Source organism: Aulonocara stuartgranti (genome assembly GCF_965226115.1).
Source record: "Aulonocara stuartgranti genome assembly, chromosome: 2".
Lineage (NCBI taxonomy): Eukaryota > Metazoa > Chordata > Actinopteri > Cichliformes > Cichlidae > Aulonocara > Aulonocara stuartgranti.
The window spans coordinates 5343308-5366241 of record NC_138940.1 but is presented as its reverse complement, the minus strand read 5'-3'; the positions used below and the strand labels follow the sequence as shown (position 1 = coordinate 5366241).

The 22934-nt window shown below is 38.1% G+C and overlaps 1 protein-coding gene across 1 annotated transcript; it reads right to left on the bottom strand.

Moving 5' to 3' along the window:
- Positions 1-997: 997 nt before the first annotated feature.
- elovl6 (ELOVL fatty acid elongase 6) lies at positions 998-22544 on the bottom strand. Its single transcript, XM_082556144.1, has 4 exons — positions 22269-22544; positions 5082-5213; positions 4698-4849; positions 998-2689 (listed from the first exon to the last, which is right to left on the bottom strand). The coding sequence occupies exons 1-4, from the start codon at positions 22349-22351 to the stop codon at positions 2247-2249; spliced, it is 810 nt and encodes a 269-aa protein (XP_082412270.1). The 5' UTR covers positions 22352-22544; the 3' UTR covers positions 998-2246.
- Positions 22545-22934: the final 390 nt, after the last annotated feature.

The window sequence follows — 22934 nt, the reverse complement described above, 5'->3', positions numbered from 1 at the left end:
CAAAACTGAATAATTAAACCATAAAAGTATTCAAGATTTGTGCTTGTGGGAATTTGTTTTTGAGTTTGTTAACACTTACCACAGTTTCAAAGCCCCTTCAGTTTCTTCAGCCTGAACAAAATATCAAACTTGTTGAACAAATTTTACTCCCCTCTTTTGTCTTGATAGCGTAGCATTTTATTTCGTTGGCTAACTCATTAGTTACCAAAGATGGTAGCCGGAAGTGACAGGAACGATAGGCGGCCACATCCTGCTGTTTTGTTTAACTTATTTAAAAATTATAATATGATGGGGCAACGTGTTCTTTTCCCTATAGAACATGTATATTGCATAAATTTACCATTTGTTATTCTTTTTATGGCTTATGGAATTGTGTCTGTACAACAAGAATAAAACGCAACCATCACTTCACAGGATTTGCTTATTGGTCTTTCTTGATTTGCTTTACTAGGTCTTTCCAACTAAATGATTAAGAATCCATGTTTATTATGTGATTAACTTTTCTCAGATGAAAACATTTTGATTCATGCCATGTTTGTCTCACTCCAACCTCAACTAAATGGAGCCTCAAACAACCTGTAATGTGACCTCTAGGGGGCGGTCAGCACGCTTTTTCAATAATGAACCAACAGTAATAGTGGATTACTATCATTATTTAGATGAAAAGCTGCTTAGCTTAACTACTCGTGCCATTTATGCCCACAACTATCGAAGTGCATCCAGCAATGATACAGATCAACTTTAGTGACTCAGCTAAAAGCAGAAGTGTAACACCTGATGTTGAGAGGTCAGGCATAAAACATGTTTGATTGCTGCTACACTTTGTCTTTCAGTTCTTGTAAAGAAAGACTGGATGTCTGGGAGTGATAATTAAACTCTGGTAATTCTTAATTTCAAATGCTTAGTAGTACTTTAGATGGCTTTTCAGGTTTAGCACTAAAATAGTTTCAATGGTGTGCAATACCAAGAGGAAAAAAACAAAACAAACACAGGCATGTCACATTTTTGCACTTTGTTCATATGTTAAGTTTGTCAGCAACATATTTTTTACATTGATACAGTGCAAATGCACAATAGCACAACAGACACCATTAAGGATACATACTATTTTTTCAATACAGCAGATTTTGACAATTTGCATGTTTGAATTTTTTTTCTTTTGCTAGACAGAAATATGCTCTTCCTCCATTTAAGCATTCATTGTCCAACAGACTGGTTTCGTCACTGGTAGGGACACTTTAACACAGCGAAGTGCTTGGAAGTCAATGGCAAGTAATTTTCCAAGTGTGGTCGGCAACTTCTGCAAGGTCATGACAAGTGGTGAAGCAGGGCACTGTCAGCATCTGTTTCCCATCACGGCCGGGAGCGGTGTGGTCAACAGCCAGTCCAATCAGCTCCATTCATACTTTTTTTCTCAATTATGCAGACATTCTAGATGAAATTCAGCCATACTGTAAAGTGGTGCAGATGTTAAACATGTCTACTTTGTCTTGATATGCATATTATATTAAGAAAGAAATAACCTAAGACCTGAGAAAAATATCGCATTTTGCAATGTAAGACAGACGACACAGTGCCGTTCACCCCATCAGCTCACCTCAACCACCAACACTTCAGCTCCATGTACTCACCAGCGATCCAAACTTTTGCTTTGACAGATCTAACCAAAAAAAAAAACACTGACGACAGACAGACACACAAACAAAAACATACTCAGATGGCCTGTGTTAATGTTAACTCCATCTTCATATGTACCTTCTTTTTTTCAATATACATATATATTTAAAAATATATATATATACTATATAAGTAAACTTATACTTGTGGTAGATGTAATTTGTTTTTAATCTGGTGATTTTGATCCTTTTGTTATCCTTTACATTTGGAAAAACTTTTAAATGTGAATTTAAAATGGGGGCTTTTAAACTTCAGGTGGACAGATTGTGATGGCTTCTGATCATGGTGGTGCTGTTTCTATAGCATCCCTCAAGGGAGACAGAACCTTCAATGTTTTTTTTTTTGTTTTTTTATTTTGTTTTTTTTAAAGACCTGCACATTAGTAATAATGCTCAAGCACAAACACCAACCATTTCATGACCCTCCCACTCCCACTAGACTTCGTGGGCTATATGCCACCTCTCTCACACCTAAACCCATTCATTTCTCAAGACACTGGTCCCTGCTCTCAATTTCAAACTCCCTTTTTACATTATCTTCCTTCTTTTCATACTTATGGCATTTATTTTTTACTCGCTTTTCTTTGTGGCAGCCATAGCCGATGATTTGGACTTGCCGATGTAGGCTTCAAAGAAGAACTGGACAAAGAGCACAAAGTAGCTGAGGTACATGAGGGAGGACCAAACAATGTTCTGCATGTGGGATGGACACTCCTGGCCCTGCTGCATCCACGAGTACACCAAGTAGTTGACTACGCAGCCCATCAACATCTGTGTGATTTGGGTCAGTGTGATGAACATGGCAAACTTGCGTGACAGCTTGAAACCAGCTGCACGCAGTGCGTAGTAAGAGTACATGACAGCATGGACCAAGTAGTTCATGGTCATGAACCACCCGCCGCCAGCCACCATGTCCTTGTAGGAGTACCAGGAGTAGAGCAGCACAGTAATGTGGTGGTACCAGTGGAGAAAGATGAGCTTCTGTTTCCTCAAGACAATGAACAGAGTGTCACCTGCGAATAGGAGAGTGGAAGTTAGGAGTGGATAGACAGGACGGAGCAGCAGAAAAAGGAACATGGTTATTATTTGTCCAACAAAAAGTAACTGGCTGTGATACAAATCACTCTCAAATATGCAAAGCTGTGTAAAAACACAAAGCTTTAGGCACACACAGAGAAGCACTGAAATGTTTGACAACTTAGGACCCAATAAACTGATAAACACAAATACAAGTGGTAGCAAAAGCAGTTTTTATTATACCATTTATCACCCATAACAAGGCTAAGGCCGATAAGTACTCTACAATAAACAGTTGCGGTAACTGCAAAAGCTGAAAAAACAGAAAACATGCCCTATTACAACAAAGTACATAGTAAAGTACTGCTACAAATACAAAACACCATAATATCAATGCTTCATATCAGTGGTTTCCAGGTTACAAAATGTATTTTTCCTTATGAAAATTTGGGGCTTTTGTTTTCAAATTTATGTATAAATGTAAATGTACACTTACCTACATTTTTATTTTTTTACATCAGTCAAAAATATTGCAATATATATATTAGTGAATGTAGTGGCTGAATGACTTTAAATGCATGGAAAACTAATCCTGCAGTAATTGCGGTATGTTAAACAGTTGGGATTTTAACACAAAGCATGATTAACTCAAGCATAATAGAGACTTTTAATAACCAAGTAAGGTTCCACTAGTCACATATTTACCAAGGTCACACTGACACCGCCATGCTTACTGTCATGTAACCTTCAGACCCCAAGTTCCATTCTAAGCCAGGAAACCAGTCAGTGACAGCACAAAGTACTGTTTTGGTATTATATTTATACTGCTAGAATTTGCCCTATTATGCACATAATAGGGCATTTGTGGGAATTTCTCTTTTACAATGCAAAATTATGAATTACTTAATCATTCAAACATGATTATTATTTATATTGATTTATTAAGGCTTGCAGCAGCCAGTTTACTACAAATAAACCTGAGTTTACTGTTATAAATTTTATGTTATTTTCCACCTGATTTTATTGCAATAGTTGTAGTGTTAATTCACCTGGAATCACAGATGAAGATGTTGTCCATATGAGTGTGTATTGGCAAAAGTGGATGGCTAAAAGATGTGAGCACGGTGCCAAAAATCTGGCTTCTGACCTGTAGCTCTTAAATGAGTACTCAACTCAAATCCTTAAAGCCAAGCCATACATATTTTTGGTCCTGATAATAGTGGTATTTTGATGAAACAGAGCAGTACTTCATTGAACATAACTACTTATATGTGCCTTGTGTTCGTTTTTAGAATGTGCAATGGGATTGCAGTGTCTCGAATTTTTAGTGACATATCTAGAGAGACATCCACCCATGACAAAAAGGTCTCTGTCCACCTTCTTATGTTTCCCTAAGCCGCCTGCACCTTTCTGTACCTAGTAGATACAGAAACAACCAAGTCTCCAGTTTCCAGACTTCACAACATGATAGTTTGGACATTAGCCAGACAGAGAGAACATGGCATCTGCCACTCTTTATTCCTGCTGAGAGGAACAACTGCTCTAGGTTTAGGCTTGCAGATCTGACACTAGGAAGATAAAGATGAGCAAAAATAAAATTGTATTCACACAAAATCTTTAAAAAGAAGTGTACTGGTGGTGGCCAATTGTATCCATCAGCCTCCTAGCAGATACACCTATTGTATCAATTTCAAAATTGTAGGTGACTTTCTTCTTCAGTCATCACATTCAGACGATTTTCAGAAACTCTGACCCCTGACCTTAAGACTGAGGTTTCTGGGATTTAAACTCGTCCAAGATTATTAGTAAATACACTTTTAGTATTAGTTTGAAGGCCGTATGCCGCTTGGTTCTTAAGTTATCAAATTCACAAACTTGGGTGACCATGTTGACCACCTGCCTGACGGGGTGATGACATCATCAGCCTTTTACAGTATTTGCAGTATTGTAGAAAAAAATATGCAAAAGATACTTAAAATAAATAAATAAATGAAATGGACTTACCCAGCTCTGGTGCTTTACTGAGTACAAAAGCATATGCCCAGAATTTGCTGACAGGCCCGTTGTAGAAGCTCTGGTCACAAACTGACTGTTTTAGCCCTTTCGTCATCAGGATGTACATCATGTAACTCCCAGTACGGATGGCACCAAAAATACTACATGGGGGTGAGGAGGACATACATATACAGACAATAATTTGTGTTAAAAGTGTGAAAGTGCTTCCCAAATTATAGCTAAAATGTTTGTATTTCTAGCACTTTCTACAAGGCTGAGGTTTTCTTACTGTGCACATTGCTACTGTTTCTAGTTGTTGTGAAACGCAGCGACGTTTGACAACTGAAGTCAGTTTACATTAAATAATCATTAAACAAATGTTAACCCTCTTACCTGAATACAGCGAGGGTGAGTGACCACAGCACCAATGGTTTCCTCAACTCAAACTTCTCCCTTTGTTTCATGACATGGCGGCCCCCGAGGATACAGGCAGCATAGAGTGCAGAGAAGAGAAAGGACTTCTTCCTGCAAGCAACAAAAAGAGAAAGCATGACTTACTATACACAGGAAAATATACTGATAGACTGATGTTCAATGCAACAAATTAGGAATGAAGGTTATAAAGTATCACTAAAGTGACTAAAATAGCCGAACGTTAAGTCTTGAAACACCCATCAGTTCTTTATATTTTGCTCCCAAAGACGTCAGACGTTCTTGTAAAGCGATCTTGAGCAAAAGGTTTCAGAACTTTCTGACAATCTTTCAAAGTTTTTCTTAGGACACTGGTTCCTTTTCACTCATTTTCAGTCCACTACTTGTACCTCACTTTTTTTAGATGAATGCTTTTAAAGTCACTTTAGACTAACTTATGAATCATTCAAGCATAAAACGGCACCTAACTAAGGATTGGCCGCTGTTTTGTCTACACAAAACAGATAGACAATTTAGCATAGAACCTTTTTTAAATTGTATCTTTAGGCACTTTGTTACTAGCAGCCTGCTGTAAAAAACTTAATCTGTTCCCATTTCTTTAGCTGAACTCATGGAAAAAAGCCAAAGATAACACCGTTTGACAGTAGTGTTTTTGCACCCACAAGGCAATTCCTTGTTGACCGTAACCAGAGTTATTAGCCACACATTTGGCATAGAGAGCTGTATCTCCCTTAAAGATTTTAAAAAGCTAGATAGGTGGAGAAAGAAGTGGCAGGCCTAAAAAGCTATATACAGCAGATGGACAGTATCTCAAAGTCATATCCTTGAGAAATAGGAAAGAAATACAGCAAAGATGTGACAGCCTTCAGTTGATCCATCTACTCTTTGGTGAAAACCCATCAGAAATGGAAGGATGGCTGTCAAAAAGCAACTCTTAAGAAAAGGAAACAGGAAGAAGAGGCTGAGGTCAACGCTAGATTCTGATGCACCATATATATGATTGGCAACAGCAATCCAGTGAAAGCATATCTTGACTGTATTCCACTGTATGTTTTTCTATCAATCACGGATTGGCTTTCCCAGAGTCTGGGCCTCAACATTCTTCAGATGTAGAACCATCTTGACAGAGAGCAGAAGAAAAGGCAGCCAACATCCAAAGAAGAGCTTTGGAATGCCCATCAAGAAGCTTGGACACTATTTGAAGAAATTCCAAAAAACTTGCCTACGAGAGCTCTGGCTTTATTCCACCTTTTATTCCTCAATAAAGGTTTACACAACATATTGACTTTCAAGCTTCTTTTTTTAATATATACACTATATTTTCATGTACGATTGGATTTCAATAAATTGCTCCATTCACTGCTTAAGACTTGCACTCTACTGTAATCCATCAAAGAAGAAACAAACATTTTCAAGCTTCATCCTTAGATACTATGAGGGGAAAAAACTGACATTTTAAATGAAAGCAGCATTTATTTGCAATTTATTCCCACCATAAAGTAATCATTTCTAACAATGTAATTTTTGTATGCACAGAAGTTCTTCTTCCAGCACTGCTTCATAATGTACACAAGACATGTTTTACATAATAAAGTGACTTCACATGCAATGCCTGAAGCAATGATTTAATGATCAGAGTCCAGTTCCAACTGCCATTTAATACTTTGCTGCAAGTTAATTGCTATTGCCGGGATTCAGTTTCAGCTCCTCCCATCCTGTGATCTAAATTTGTGTTAATTGACTTGTCAGTGAAACACCACCTGGCTCAACTGAATCTAAAGAAAAGTATTTGCCAGTGCTCAGCACAATTACAAGGTGCAGGTAATCTGACTTGACAGACTGGATGCTGAATAGGGCTGAAAAACACTAAACCAGCATTGTCGAAAAACGATCTGCTCTATTGGACAGAGAGCAGAGTAACTGCTTCGAGCAGCATAGCCAAGAAAATAACCCCCCAGGAAACCTTCAGGAAAATAAACCTTATGAGAGTAAGTTAGTAGGTTCCAGGTTAGTCAGGCATCAGACCTACAGCAGGGTAGCCAGAAGTAGATATATGTATGTAACAGCAGGGTGATACTGGAAAAAAGAAATATCAGCAGCAGCAACCTTGGAAACATTAAAAAAAACAAAAAAACATTGTGTTTGCTGTCAAGAGGACAGTGCACAGCAACTAGGAATGAGGCATTCTTGGAGCTTGACCAACAGCTCTGGGATTAATTAGCTGAGTAAAAGTAGCCCAAGGAGTGATGTTCCACTTCAGTGAGGTTTGTGTTGTTATTTAGAGGTTATACAAAGACAACAACGTGATTTTAAGCCCTAGGTATTTAGTGCTTTATTATACAAAATTAAAATAAGGCCTCTAAACAGAATTGCCAATTGAATTGTGATATATGGTATATAAGCACAGGAGTACTACATCAGACATTTTTTGCAGCTTATTCTTTAAAAGCATATCATGCAATTTATTTCAGTTTTCCATGGGATGGGGGTTCACACTGATGTAGACGTCCCAAAAACGCGTGTTTTAAACATGATATAGTTGGCTTTAAAGGGTTAAGACTTACATTGCTAACACTGCTGAACATTTCTCACAGAGCCCACACATGTGCAACCTTGTACACAGTGAACAAACCTGTTCTGCTTCCTTAGCAGATGACACTCTCGACAACAGCGCTAAAATTTGCTGATCAAGAATGTAGCCACACAAAAAAGGCGTAATTTATTTTCTTTTAAAAAAAAAATGTAAAAGGCTATGTGACAATAATCAGTTAAATCTTTAATTCCATGACATCAGTTTCTCAAAAATGAACTTCAAGAATGAACTTGATGCTAACTTTAGGATCCCACTTTGTAATTTCAATACAGGAGGGTTGTGTAAGACGGTCAGTCAGGTTAAGGTGTATGTCAGTAGATGGTTATGGGTCAACCAATGCTAGAAGATAAAAAAGTAGTGCTGCTGATGCCCTTTCTCTTTTCAAACTGAATAAATGAATACTTTTACCATCACATAGTGTATCAACTCTTTATTTTCCATCTTTCAACAAAGGATATAGGATGTCACCTAACTGTTCTTGCAGGAGACCATAAAATGCTTGAGACCACCTCTGAAGAACAAAGGACAAACCTGTCAAAGTCAAATTCAGCTGCATTTACAGAATGTCAACAGGGTTGGACTGCAGAATGACATCACTGTTTTTCAACTACACAGGAAGGAGGGGGGAACGGAGCAACACACAATACAGTGCCCTATATAATGTGGAGTGGCTGGAGGGGATTGCAAAGGAGAAACAATCTCAGCATTACCCTTTGGTTTACTGTCATTCAAGGTTAAAGGTCAAAGGGTAGCACGATGAACATAGTCTAAGCTGTGATTTCAAAGGGGTGGCCGTGGCTCAGGTGGTAGAGCAGATCAGCTACTGATCGGAAGGTCGGTGGTTCGATCCTTGGCTTCCCCAGTCTGCATGTCAAGTATCCTTGGGCAAGATACTAACCCCAAATTAATGTGTGTGAATGCAGGTTAGTTTGCACTTGTGTATAGAAGTGCTTGTATGAGTGGGTGTGAATGGGTGAATGAGGCATGTTGTATAGAGCGCTTTGAGTACTCCGGGAGAGTAGAAAAGCGCTATATAAGAATCAGTCCATTTGCCATATATAGAACTCCTTATGAGTACAATGAAATCATCTAAAGATGGGGCAAAATAAATTTACCCTTTAGTGTCCAAGCCTCGCTTATTCTGTTAGGGCCATTAGTTTTTGAAGGTTATCAAATTAGATGTCATGTTATAAAGGAATTTATTGAGTTAAAGTAATGTGCCTTGAGCTACCCCTCATTTTTTTTTTAATATTGTACTTCCTAGAAGCCAGGCTTTCTGGTATTTTTTTAAGCACTCGAGCACTAATTCGCTAGGTTCTCTGGAGCCCTTTTTCTGTAAACACTGGCTTATTATTCACAACTTCTCAGTCCTTATCCCTGAGCATTTTCTTAAAAAACATTGATAACGGATGAACACTATGTAAAAGTCATGTCCTTTAGAAATACAAAAATGAGTAAGTAAACAAATAAATAAAGATACATCAGATGCATCTGGCTTTTCAGTTGTTCCATCTACTATTTGTTGAAGGCTTATTGGAAATAGTCTTGGTGAAAGGGTGGCTGTCAAGGAGCCTTACAGAAGGGAAATGGGGAGGAAAGGTGAAAAATCAGCAGCGTATGGAGTGATTACTGCACATTTGAAATTTTTGGTTTCAAAGACTATTGAATTTTCAAAAAACAAACAAAAATATTGTTATGATGTACAGAGAAGCTTAGGAGAGAGGTACAAAAGTGAGTTTCTACAACCACATGGAAGAAGATGGTGGAGATTCTGTCATAATTTGGGGGCTGCATTTCAGCTAGTGGTGTCAGAATCTGGCATGCATCATCATCTGGAAAGCATCTCATCACTTTTCAGTGTCACACTGATAACAAACACACTGCCTATTTTCCTAGCATTATACAAAGAAACAAGGAGTGGCTCACGGCTGGCATAGTACTGCAGTTTGCTTGTGCTACTGATACAAATTATTTTTTACATTTATTTGTAATTACCATGTCTATCATCAGTGGTCACAGTTTGGCAAAGGTTACACAGATTTTATTTTAAATAGTCTTTTGTCATCTATTAAGTAAAAAGTCCATTAAAAATAGTCATTTAAAAGCATTAAAACACAAAGCACTTGACATTATGTGACATTTTAATTACCGTAATTGTCGGGCTATAAGCCGCTACTTTTTGCACAAGCTTTGAACCCTGCGGCTTTTAGTCAGGTTCATTTTCAGTTTATTCTCTCATAAATTTTGATTACTCCAGAGACTCGATTCTGTTTGCTTGCTGGAGATTAGGGGTGGGCGATATAAACGATATACGATAGAAACGATATAAATTTGGCCAACGATAGAGATTTTGACTGTACCGCTCTATCGCGATAGCGCATGTTGATGATGTCATCAAACTGCGCCTGTTTTGGTCGAAAGCATCGCAGCGGCTACAACCATTATCATCTGCAAATTATGCCAGGCGACAGTCATAGCAAAGAGATGAAGCACTTTTGAAATATGGGGAAAGCCAAAAACTGCGCTTCCTCCACTTCCGTAACATTGAGTCATTAATGTTGAATTCTCTCGCAGCTGTTCTATTCCCATGTTGTTGCAGTATATTAATAACTAACCTTGTATTGTGGATGAATAATCTCAGTTGTTCACCTGACTGAAGTTTGCCCCGTGTATAGCATCCTGCTATGAGATTTCATTTGTCCCTGACCACCAGAATCCCTCACGTGAATTTTTATTAGGGCTGGGCGATATATCGAGTTTTTTAAAAATATCGATATATTTTTATACGAGATATAATATGTGCCCATATCCTTTATATCGATATATACGTTATAATTATAGTTGTGGAGCCACAAGTTTGCCTCTCTTTCGTCCACTTTTGTCTTTACGCAACGTTACTCCGCCTCGCCTCTCCTTCACTGAACACAACTCCCCCTCCTCCCTCATAGCTTCACCTGCAGGCAGCGACAAGATGAACACGGCAAAATTCCGTTAACGAGTTACTGCGCATTGCTCCATGCGTGGGGCTGGACGGCGTCGACATGCTAACGAGCTAACCACGCTAACGCCATGCAGCCCACTGGGCTGCACAGCCTAAAATCCTTTCATTTTCTCAAAAGTTGACAGCGCGCCTTATGTATGAATTCTGGTTGTGCTTGATGACCGCGAACCGATTTTATGTGGAACACGGCGCTCAGCAATCTGTCAAAAAATGTTTTAGTACGACTTTGGTAAGCTACGGGGCTGCACCGCTTGATGGACTGTCGGAGCGGCTACCGAGGAGGCTCGCGTAGTAATACGCACTGTGCTTCAACGTAATATTACCGTATTGTGTGTGTGTATAAGGACCATAAATGGCACCTGAAGCGGATTTCAAACTCCAGGCTGTCAGTCACGCAGTAGAAGTTGGGAACAGAGCAGCTGTGAAATCTGCCTATGTTATTATGCTCAACGTCTTTTAGTTTACATTTTGACTGCACAATTGTGAGCTTTTTGTTATGGACAAAAACAACATACTTTTCTTTTATTTATAGAGCATTATTTTTAATAAATGCTCATAATTTATTTTTGAGTAGTTTTTTTCATGTACATCTATGCTTTATGTTAATAAAAGTGCCTGTGTGACATCTGGGACACAGCTTTGACTAAGAACTCTCTCTTTGTTCTTACTTTATGGCTTTAAAAAAATATCGAGATATATATCTTATATCGCCATCCAGCTAAAAAATATCGAGATATGAATTTTGGGTCATATCGCCCAGCCCTAATTTTTATCGAGTGGAAGAAAAGTTGGCGTTCATCCTCCAGCTTTACTGTGCATCAAAACATTTTTTAACAGATTTCTGCACACCCAAATCGGTTCGAGGTCAGTAAGCACAACCAGAATTCATACATAAGGCACACTCGATTTTTGAGAAAATTAAAAGATTTTAAGTTTGCCTTATAGTGTGGAAAATACGTTATACAGAAGAAAAGAATATATCGCGATATATATCGTTACCGCACATGCTTCAAATTATATCGCGATATGGATTTTAGGCCATATCGCCCAGCCCTACTGGACATATCGTTTTCAGGGGAAGAAATGTTTGACTCTTATCATCCCCACAGACACAGCGGCCAGGGAATCAGAATGACATCATTACAAAAAGGCCATGAGTAAGTGTGGTTATCCCAGCTGGACATTTGTCAAAGCTGGGAAAGCACCTACAGAATGCTCCAGGCGATCCAGGAGAGAAGAAAGACAACTGCTGCCTAAATGAAAACCTTTAACAGAACAGCTGAGACGCATTTTGTCAAAACACGGTGTCTGTAGCTTTCAAACCCCATGACACACTATGCCAACAATTGGTCCACCTGACGGATCGGATCCTCTTGCACAAACAGAATAATATAGTGTACGTGGTGAAATGCCAGGAAGATTGCTGTGAATTACACATCGGGGAAACCAAACCACCTCTGGATAAGCAGATAGCACAACACCGAAGAGCTACCTCATCATCACTCTTTCAATGACGATGGTATGCACATCCTGACAAAAAGCAACACTGGTTTGAGTGGGGAGTCAAGGAGGCCATTTACAACCATCTCTAAGGATATATGTTTCACCATCTTACAGTACTGTGATTACAGCCATTCCCCCAACTGTAATGGTAATGCACAGACATTTCCATTGATGAATGGTAATGAGAATTAGCACAATAATGATCATGACTAATTGCAAGGCCCATTGGTAGTCATTGGTGGTAGTTTTGGTTATTATTAAAAAATATTATTTATAAGGTTGGAAAAAGCTGCAGTCACGCATCCTGTCACTCCATTGATGGTTGCAAACATGTTTCAAAAGCAAAATGCAGATTTTCTTGGTTCATTAATGTTAAATGTGAAATGCAAAATTAAAGTTTTGAAAAGAGTGAGAACAAAGATTTAGTAATGATTCTTCCACCTAACCAAAACTCACTGCACTCTTTCTCTGTTCTTAGTGCTCTCTTTCAACCAGCAGGTGACAAATATAGCACTAGCATGCAACTTTTTCAGTAAGTTGCTTGCTAGTGCATGCTTGAATGAAGACATAAGGGATGCTTGGCAATGCTCACAATGCCATCTACATACCACCTAAATATAAAGTATTGAAATCCACACAACACAAATTTAAAACAGGATAATCACTTACTTAAACCAATGTGTACTTTGTTTTAATAACGTCAAGCCAACAAACAAGTTACATTTTGAAAATAAATTTAGAGCCTAAGGACCAACTATTGCAACAGATTACTTCATCATCAGCAAAGAATTTTACATTTTATCTATTTATTTTTAATAATTAATTAAATTAATATTTAGCTTATATTTGTTTTGGCTCAAACACCAGTATGATGACCAAGAAGTCTACTGCATAATAATTTAGTTTGTAAACACTAAAGAACAATTATACTCTGTGGGACAGACATGGGCTGCTGGAGACAACACAAGAAAGTAGTAGCCATAGTGTTAGATCTTCGAAATCTGACTGAAGTCCACCTTAAGGGTGCATGCACAGTTGGTGCTCTGGAGTCTCCACTAACACGTCCACACTGTCACAAATAGCGATCAGAGACAGTCAGGTGATGTTCACTCAGAGCCTCGCACTGATCATGTGATGATGAAACTTTCATAGAAACTACAGTAGCCTCATGATGATTGTCCACGTCCAGTACACTGGCAAACCGTAGGCACCCACTGAGAATCCATTTACAAGTAGATCGCATCTGTTGGAGGCAGTATTCAAAGCATGTGGTTCAACCTGTTTGTGGGCAACTCTTTCATCGTTTTTAGTCCTTCAGCCAGCTGCAAAGTCCTACATACAAAGACCCAGTATTACTAACAATCAAGTGTCCACTGCAGTCACCATTTGTGATTTTCATTTCTTAATCTTTGGAGTTATTATCTTTGCTGTCCCTTCTCTCTTGTCCAACAATCAGCATTCGACCTACACAGTGTCATCCACATATGCATAGGCTGAAAACCCCTGTTCATAGGCTCTCCATAAGCAAATTCCTATGCAAATGATCACAACGGCAGTACCATAAAACAAGCCCAGCACTACCCTTGAGGAAGACTGTTTCCTCAACCCATTAGAGAATGCTCTACACTCAATTTGCTTAAGGCAAAGGTTAAAAACTGGTTATGGACAAATCAAGTGTGTGATCATGTATGAGTTGTATAGTTTTAATGTTTTATTTGGGAACAGAATGGTGTGTATGTGTAATTTTGGTGATGGAGTTTTTATTATGAATGAATGATGAATTTTTATGAATTATTATGTCTATTTTTTATGGTTAAGGACAACAGATGGAAATTAGCCCTTGGCTATAATCTGGTATGTTTACATTCATGTAATTTTTTTTTTTTTACATTTATGTTCATTAACATGCACTGTCCTAAATAAAATAAATTAAAAAAGATGGCCAAATGTTAGCTGAATAAGAAAATTCTTATTTTGCCAAAATGTAATTACTTGGTTGGCTGCAGGGAAAAAAAACCAAAATAAATAGCCTAATGTTAGCCATGTAGCACAGCTACTCACCCTCACATTAGAACCTGTCATGAGTGATTTGTTGCTGCTTTCGCTCATGTTTTTAAGACCTGACTCACGTTGTGCATGTGCTTGTAAAGATCACCGTATATATTTTAAGACTCCTTATTACAGTTTTCTGTTCAGTTCTCTCTTAAGTTTCCTCAGTCCTCGAAGTACGTCATAATGCCTCCCAAAATATAATTTAATAAATAAATTAAGATAGTAAACTGCACAAGGTAAAAACTACTTGTGCAATATATTAAAGGGTTGTGGCAAATGGCCTGACTCTGCTGTTTGCCAAAGTGGGCCGAGGCAGCACAAATAAAAAACTACAAAGTCAGAGCTCTTTTGGGAAGGATCAGCATGAAGCAGTAACAGAATCAGCAGAGATTTCTTTCTTGCAGCAAGGCTGGCAGCTGCATTCATCTAAATGAGCACAAGAAGCACTAGCTTAGAGGTAAAAAACATTAAAATAAGGTGAAATCTATGACTGCAGAGCCGGCTCTCTATGTAAAACTGTGCACACTGAGTGTAGTCTACAAGAGCTGCTCAGTCAAATCAGGAAAGCATCACACTCCCTCTCCCTCTGGTGCGTAACCATTATTACAGCTTCAGACGCTGGGCGTTGGCTCATTTTTCACTGCTGCCAAATGATGAACAAAAGTTTAAAAAGGGAATTTAATTTTGAGAGAATACTGATGATGGAGCCAACAAAGCACAGCTCCAGAGATGTCCTCTGACACTACAGTCTCACAATATTATCACCACCATAAAGGTTCAAATGAAAATGGTCTTTTAGCCTGTAAAAGTTGAGTAGTCTAACTTCAAACATGACAAACGGAGAGCCAAGCCATCCAGCCCAAATTACAGTTTTATAGCAAACAATTCGTTCTAGACATCAAGTTGAAGTATGCCAGCATATCCTACCACCTTATGGTTTTGGTTTTGTTGACTTATGTACTAACTTCTTTAGTACATTGCACATTATAATAAGAATGTTGATCCCATTGGCCATCCCCTCCCCCACTGACAGTGTCGTATAAAGCTGCTGGATAACCTGCTGTGAAACTTGGATCTGTATTAGCTTGTCCAGGAGATTTCATGTCTTATGTAATCCTGTGCTTGCAGTCTGAGGATGAGTCTGCATGCCTGTGACACTGAGCTGGTGTCTAACTGTGTGTGTGTGTATGCTATGTCACAAAGACATATACAACTATATACACACAGCAGAACTGTGTATCTGTGCGCACACTTCCAATATTTTAGTTTAGTTCAGGACAGTTAACTCCTTGGCAGTACTTTCTGTATCCTATAGAGAGTAAAAGGAGTAACTTTGTCAAAGAGCAGACAAGCAGAAAAAGAGAAAAAAAAGAAAAAATACCGCAAGTTGCAGTGAATATAATCTAACTATGTTACATAATAACCAGTCATCATCCAAGAATCACTGAGATGCACTTACAGGTCACTTAGCAGCATGTACAAAAGTCAAAGTTACTTTAAGAAGTTTGTGCATGAAGTATTAACATTTGTTGTGCAATAATTGACATTATCACACAACAATCACGCTGAAGCTGTGATTGTCATTACATAATTGACAAAAGTTGTAGGATTTATAAATTAATTAATTAATTATTAAGTAGCACTGATTTGTTTTTTTTTAAAGAAAGGATGGCTTTAAAACCTTTAGTCTGAGAATTGCATCACCAGTATGTTATCTATGTGCCCAAACTTTGTTTTCATTGGAACGCACATCATCAAGTACAACGTGAAAAAGACACACACTCTTGTAACTACAGTGAGAAGAAATGTAGTCCAACTGCATTCATTCCATATTGACTCATGTATGTAACTACTCAAGAAAAACTGCAATTCACCAGAGGAAATGGGGAAACAAAAAGTCCACCAACTAAAAACAAATGTAAGTGCCGTTTTGAAAAGATTTTCCAAACGATTGTAAAAAGTAAAAAACTGAAAATTCTGTAGAAATATATTTTTGTGTTAGTGGTTTATAATTTGGGCTTAATGTGTTATTTCCTAAATGTACATTTTAACCAAAGGTATCCATTATAAGGACAAAAAGCACTGGGCCACCTACATATTACACCTACAGAAGCTGGTGATTTACATGGCCACACTAACAGAGGGTCTGTTGAAGAAATGACAAGGCAGTCAGTTGGGTTGATCTCACCCATACCAATGTTCAGTCTTTGCATTTCTAGCTTGAACAAAATAAGGTAATAAACACAGGCTTGCAAAGTCACACATACACACTAACACAAAATAGCTGTAATATGAACTGCTTTTGCTTGCATTAAAGATTTTTACTGGCAGCCCAATAAAAACTGAAAGTGTAACAAAACTGCAGCAACACCGCAGGCAGACATCAGTTCCCGAGGAGTCAGCGCATGTCTCTACCTCGCCTCACCAGTGGTGAGAAGAAAACAGGCCGAACAAACATCAAGCCTGAAGCATATTCTTGGTTAACATGGTCAAGAAAGATTAGCATCACCATGTGCTGCTCTTGTTACAAAGGCAGCAGCATCCATTTACTTATAGCTACGGATCCAATTCAGGAAATCATCTAAAAAACACAACAAAGTGTCTCTAATACCTAAAAATAATTTCTTGGATAAAAATACTCAATATTCAAAAAGGATCTCTCTAACGTCGTCTGCGCTGCTTTGAATCATGAATTTTTTTTAAAAGTTGCATAAGAGAATGCACACAAATGCATATATTATTTTTCAAGAGAAAAATGAAAACAAGCTAGTTAACATTTCAAGCACTTTAACTTTAGTTTTTGAGGTGGTTGCCCAAGTACAATTGCTAAATCATTTTTGAATTTTTATTATTATTTTCACAGATTTCCAGAATAATAAATGAACTTTTTAGTGTAGTCCCTTGCTCATATTTTAAAGGTTGACTCACTACTAATCCCAGATCTTTCTCCTCATTTTGGTCGGACCAAACAACTTGCGAGTCATAGTAATATTTTTTCAAAAGAGCATCTCATCCTATCAAACATTGTCCAACTGCACCTTCTTGGACTGTAGTTGCTCAAGCATATGTGCATACTCTACTCAATACAAGTAAAAGTTTAAATCTATGGGAAATGCCACTATGCACTAACCACTGATGCAACATAATTTTTTAATCCAGTCCATCTACTGGTCTCATCTGTACAATAACAGGGCATGAGAACTCCGAAACAATGGAGAAGGCTGCACTTGGACTGAATAAGTAATATGAAACTGTGATGGAAGACAGCTATCTCCCCAACTTATCGAGTTCCAGAAACATGATCTTCAAGATTAGTCAGTGAGCCAGGATACTTCTGAATTGAAAGGCAAATGGTTAGCTAAAAAGAAGCAATGCTACTGTTAAAAGTAATATTCATAAACATTTCATGAAGGCAGAGTCTAAACATTATTATTTTACTCTAAAAATACGTTTATAAAGCAACAGCAAATGAAGCAAATTTTAGAAGAAACATTAACAGTCAGACCACACTCAAAATTTTCATTATTCATTCCCTGCAGTATTCTACGACTGTGCAGCCCGTGTTATCAATCCAAAGCAAAATCACCAGAGATCCATCAAAAGAGCAGAGACCCATGGGGATGCTATCCACACAAGGGGATTTTCAAAAAACAGAACATAAGGTTCTAAACAATCTGCATGCTAATGAGAAATGATGACGTTTGTGGAAGTGCAGACTGAGTCAGCAGGTTGAAGGTGAGTGTATAACACTGAATAATAACAAAGTGTCTTTTATGGATAGTAAGGAACACTGCAATCTTAACATACATCAGGCAATATTGAAATGGAGCAGGTTTTATCCATTGCACTGGATCACATCTGAGGTTTTAATATATTTAGGAAGATAAGTGTTTTCATTTGAAGTGATGACAAACCAGTTCAGTCACACAGTCACACCAGATGTAATAACCAAAGACTGCAGTCCAGATATTACCACATTAGACTGGACATGCTATCGCCTATCAAAATGAGAGAAGTGCTTGTTTATTCATTTCTTCCCAAAATTTGAGCTGCAACAACAAATACAGAAACCCATGCATGTGTTTTTAAACAGACTTTATTCAAAACAGTAACATGATGCACATGTTATGCTAAACAATTTTATATCAAAGACAAGTTTGCAAAGTTATGTTAATAAATGCACTATATGTGCAATTACAGTCAGGCATTGCATAAGGTTTACTGTGTGTTAAGTGATTAAGTGTTGAAATGGGTTGTGAAGGGCCAAGGAACTGAGATGAAGAAAAAAATGATCTTATATTAATATGATCTAGCTGACGAGTGCATCTGACTTCAACTGACTCAGGTCCCAGGAGAAACATGCTGCTGAGACTTCCGAGGTAAATGGAAGTCGTTATCTTGGGGTTTTTTAAATTTTAAACTGGTTTTCCAATTTCCTAGTGTGACTTAATCACAATTAAATTTGGGTTGTGCACCACAATTTCCTTACCAAAGTCAAATCAGACAATCTTTTGCCACAAGATTGAAGTGGAGAAAAAATGAAAACACCCTGCCCCTATAATATTTAGGTTTATATTGTACTGAATACATTTTGTTGTCAAAAAGGCAAGATGCTGATGTTATCACACAGTATTTAGTTCTTCCTCCTCTTCTTAGTTCTTCAACCGACTCTTTGACCTTTCTTATACAATACTGAGCCGTCTCCTGTCAGTGTCCAACAAAGACATTAGATCAGGGCACCAGTCTCCATTCATCCCTGCAGAACAATGACATACACACAGTATATAACAATGTACACTTATGTCTTGTCCTGTTTTAAACAGAGGGGTTACTTTAGCTGGGACTTGGCTGAACATGAAACAAGAAAAATAAACTTGTGCATATTTAACATCAAATAATACAAACTGAAACAGGCAACACTGACCACACTAGAAATAATACATAATATCTGACAGCCAAAGAACAGGATTCATGGTTCAGTTAACATACATTTTGCTTGAAATGTAAATGACCGTCATGACTAAAGCTGATGCTTTCCTATATTCAACAATGAGAATACAGTACATGGAAATATTAGGAGAAAAATGTAACAACAGTGTAACAAATATTCTGATTAAAGATATCTTTGCTTTTGACTAATAGAATAGTTTTAGAGCTGTTTGTTTTTCCAGCTTATCATCATCAACACTATTACATAACTATGTTCAACAGTCACAGTCTAATGGTGTTAACTTCAGGGCCAATTTCATGCTTTATCAATGACTCCTCTGTCATGCACACAAGCTTTTATATAACTCACGCGTCTACTCAATAGCCAGTTAAATGCAATGCAAAATAAACATTTATTGTGATTTCCAAAGATAAATATCAGATACATATGTTATATGATAAATATATGATCTGCCTTACCTTCAGAGTCTGAATTATTCCCTGGCACATCCATCAAAAGGGATCCTCCTGTTCTTCTAGTCAAACAAGACTGAAAACAGCCAAGCCAGAGATCTGTATGCAATTCTTGACATTTGCTTTTGCAAATATGAACTGAAATCAGTTCATATTTGCACTTGGCCTTGTTAATGGTTTGCAGGATAAATACACAAAATAAATACATAAACGCAAACTGTGCAAATTAGATTAAAGTTATTGTGTGGTGGTTTAAGTACTGCACTGAGCTAACCATTAAACAGAGGCATTTTTTTTTCTAAGGCACATGCTTTCATAAGAGCTCCTTATGTCTCACCCTTAAGCCATAAAAACATGTCACCCTTTATTACATTCCTAATGTCAACTCATAAACTTATACAGTCCCTCTTTCCATAGTTGTTGTCTCTATTAGCCATGTGCACTGGCCCTGTCTGACATCTTCCACTACAGGAATAGCAGAGAGAGGTCATCACAGATCAGCTGCAACCTGATTGGCTAATTCTCTGTCAGCAGACATCAGAAGATGAACGTTATTGGTTGGTTGTCAGTACTAGGGTATGGACAGCTCCTACACATTACTCCCATGTGGTCTCTCACTCACTCTCTCTCTCGCTCGGTCTCTTTCCCTCTCTCTCTCTCTCACACTCACACACAGGTTTAATTTTACTGAATAAGACTGAAACTGTTCTATAACTCATTCCAAGCACTCAAGGAAAATATGCTTTAAAAATAATCTGCCTTTTATCAGGCAGTTGAAACAGATGAAGCTAGACAAATACCTCTTACTTTCTGTGTGCTGCCTTCTAAAAACCCACTACCAGTGAATGAAGCTCATACTAACTTTACCCATGAATCATTTTGTTTTGCTTGGAACCATTTCTTGCTCAACCTGGCGTGGACCTGGACAAAAATAACCCTCTATTAATTCATGCAAAAGATGGGTGGACAGACCAGTACATGACCCACGATTGCAATGCATGACTGCACACAATCATGAAGAATATTTACTCATCCGTTAGTAGCAACAGGGAAATTTCAGCCTGGAGTAATGTTACAGATTGTGCAAAGCATAGCAGACACCACCCTAAGTAAACAATGAGACATTTTAAATATTGACGCTTCTTATCAATGAACAACGATGCCAGAAGATGACTTCAGCTTTAATTTGCAGCATCTTGTACTAGTACAGGGTATTTTGAGGACAAGCCACCTCACTCTTATTTTGAAGAAGAAAACAAGAATATTCAGCTGCCTTCCACGAAAGGATCTCATCCTGCTTTCTCATATATACTCCATCCACACCACCTTGGACAGCTGTTGGGAGAATAGTCCTTCTGTTCTGTAGATCAGCTGCAACTTGAAAGGCCACTCTAACAGAATCTGCAGCATGTGGAGAACTGCTAATCCAGTTTCTTAACATCACTCAGATTTTTGTTTTGCTTTGTTTTTCCTCCCCCTAACAAGATACTTAAAAATGAAATGTCTGTAAAAGGTCAACTTATACACTCTATTGTAAAAAAAAAGCTGTTTAAAAAAAATGCATGTTTACGGCTAGAGGAAGAAAACACATTTGATTTGTGGGAAGCTGTGATTCATCAGTGACTCCAATTAGTACGGTTAAAAAAGGCTTTTGCTGCAAGTTAGTCTCTTATATTTTGTGTAGCAATTAATCTTTAGGTTAATTGGGATTTCATATTCTTTCATTTGGAAAGGCGTCTTATTTAGAGCTAACAGAACTGGGTTATTACTCAATCAATAAAATATCAACAATTTTGATAGGTTAATAATAGTTCCAGCCATTTTGTTTAAAGTAGAGCTCCAAACACTTTCTCTTTTCATTTACATAGGAAATGTATTGGACCAAGCACGCTATTAGACCCCTTAGAGTCTGGGGTTTGTGATGACAGTTTTTAATCATTTTATACTCCATTGATTGAAAACAATCAATATATGACTCATAATGAAAAATAAACTGTTTTAAAATACAGAACAAATAATTCCTAAATTAATAACAAATATCTTTATTTTAAAGGACAAAAATAAACCATGACTGGTGCCCACTCTTGACCATGGAAAATCAGTCAATCAGTGGATAAAAACATACTGGATGAGTGGTGCGTGGATCCAGTGAGTGGATGGCGGTGCGACAGCTGGAGGAATGGATGACCTTTATAATACTATCGCGGCAGTGATGCCGGGAGAATAAATCACAGGAATTCAAGGACAAATCCTTCTCATGAAAGATGCACAATGCAACAGTGGAAGAGCATGTAGCATCCAATGAGAGCAGACAGACTGAAATGTGGCAGAGCGGCGTTTTCGCACGCGGCTGAAGGCCTGCATGAATTTGTTCATTTTATGAAGCAGTCAGAAATTCGCGGATGATGACAAAGAGGCTGATGTAAGAGGATACGGCTAGGTTTAATCCCGGTAAACGAGGTGGATGTATGTTCCACGCGACAGGCTCCAACACACATTTAGCACGAGCACGGCGCGTTGAATGTGCTGTAGAAAAACCGTTCATTGCTATATATGGGATTATAAACGGGGCGCTAAGATTACAGTGTAGCCTTACCAGTTCTCCTGCATCCATCGGATAGCTTCGTCCTCGTTGAACTGTCTCTCGAATTCATACTCTTGCAAAGCTAGCACCGACATGCTCACTGCACTGTGTTTCTTTTCACACCGCTGAAACAAGACGATACCCGGCTGAGGTGTTTCTCTCTAGTCTGTTTCCTCGCAGCCCCTGACTCGCATCGCTCGCGCCAATGTCCTGACCTCGCGGTTGTACGCGTCACTGCGCGAGCAGCTCGCCAGTCACAGCACCTTCCTCCTCCACCGGCTACCGAGCCGACGCCCTCTTCCTGAAGAAGGGTGACGTTAGGGTCCTAAAGCCGTCATATTACTCCCTTGAAAGTTCAATTTGATGCCTTCATATTTTATTCTATGGTCATTGTCAATAAATAAGAACACAGAACATGTGGGTAATATTGAAGCCCAGTTTATAGGATTATATTGTGTCTTGTGTAAGCAGTCTGTTTAACCAACATTAAACAATGGTTGAACAATAACTGCTTACAGCTAAACCTGCCAAAACAGAAACTGGGTGACTTAGGTTCCTCACAGAAACATAACCTTAGAAACTTGGGTGTCATTTTTGATGAAGCTTTTTCTTTGGAGGGACATTTAAATCAGACAGTAAGAACCTGTTTTTTTCACTTGAGGAACATTTCTAAACTTA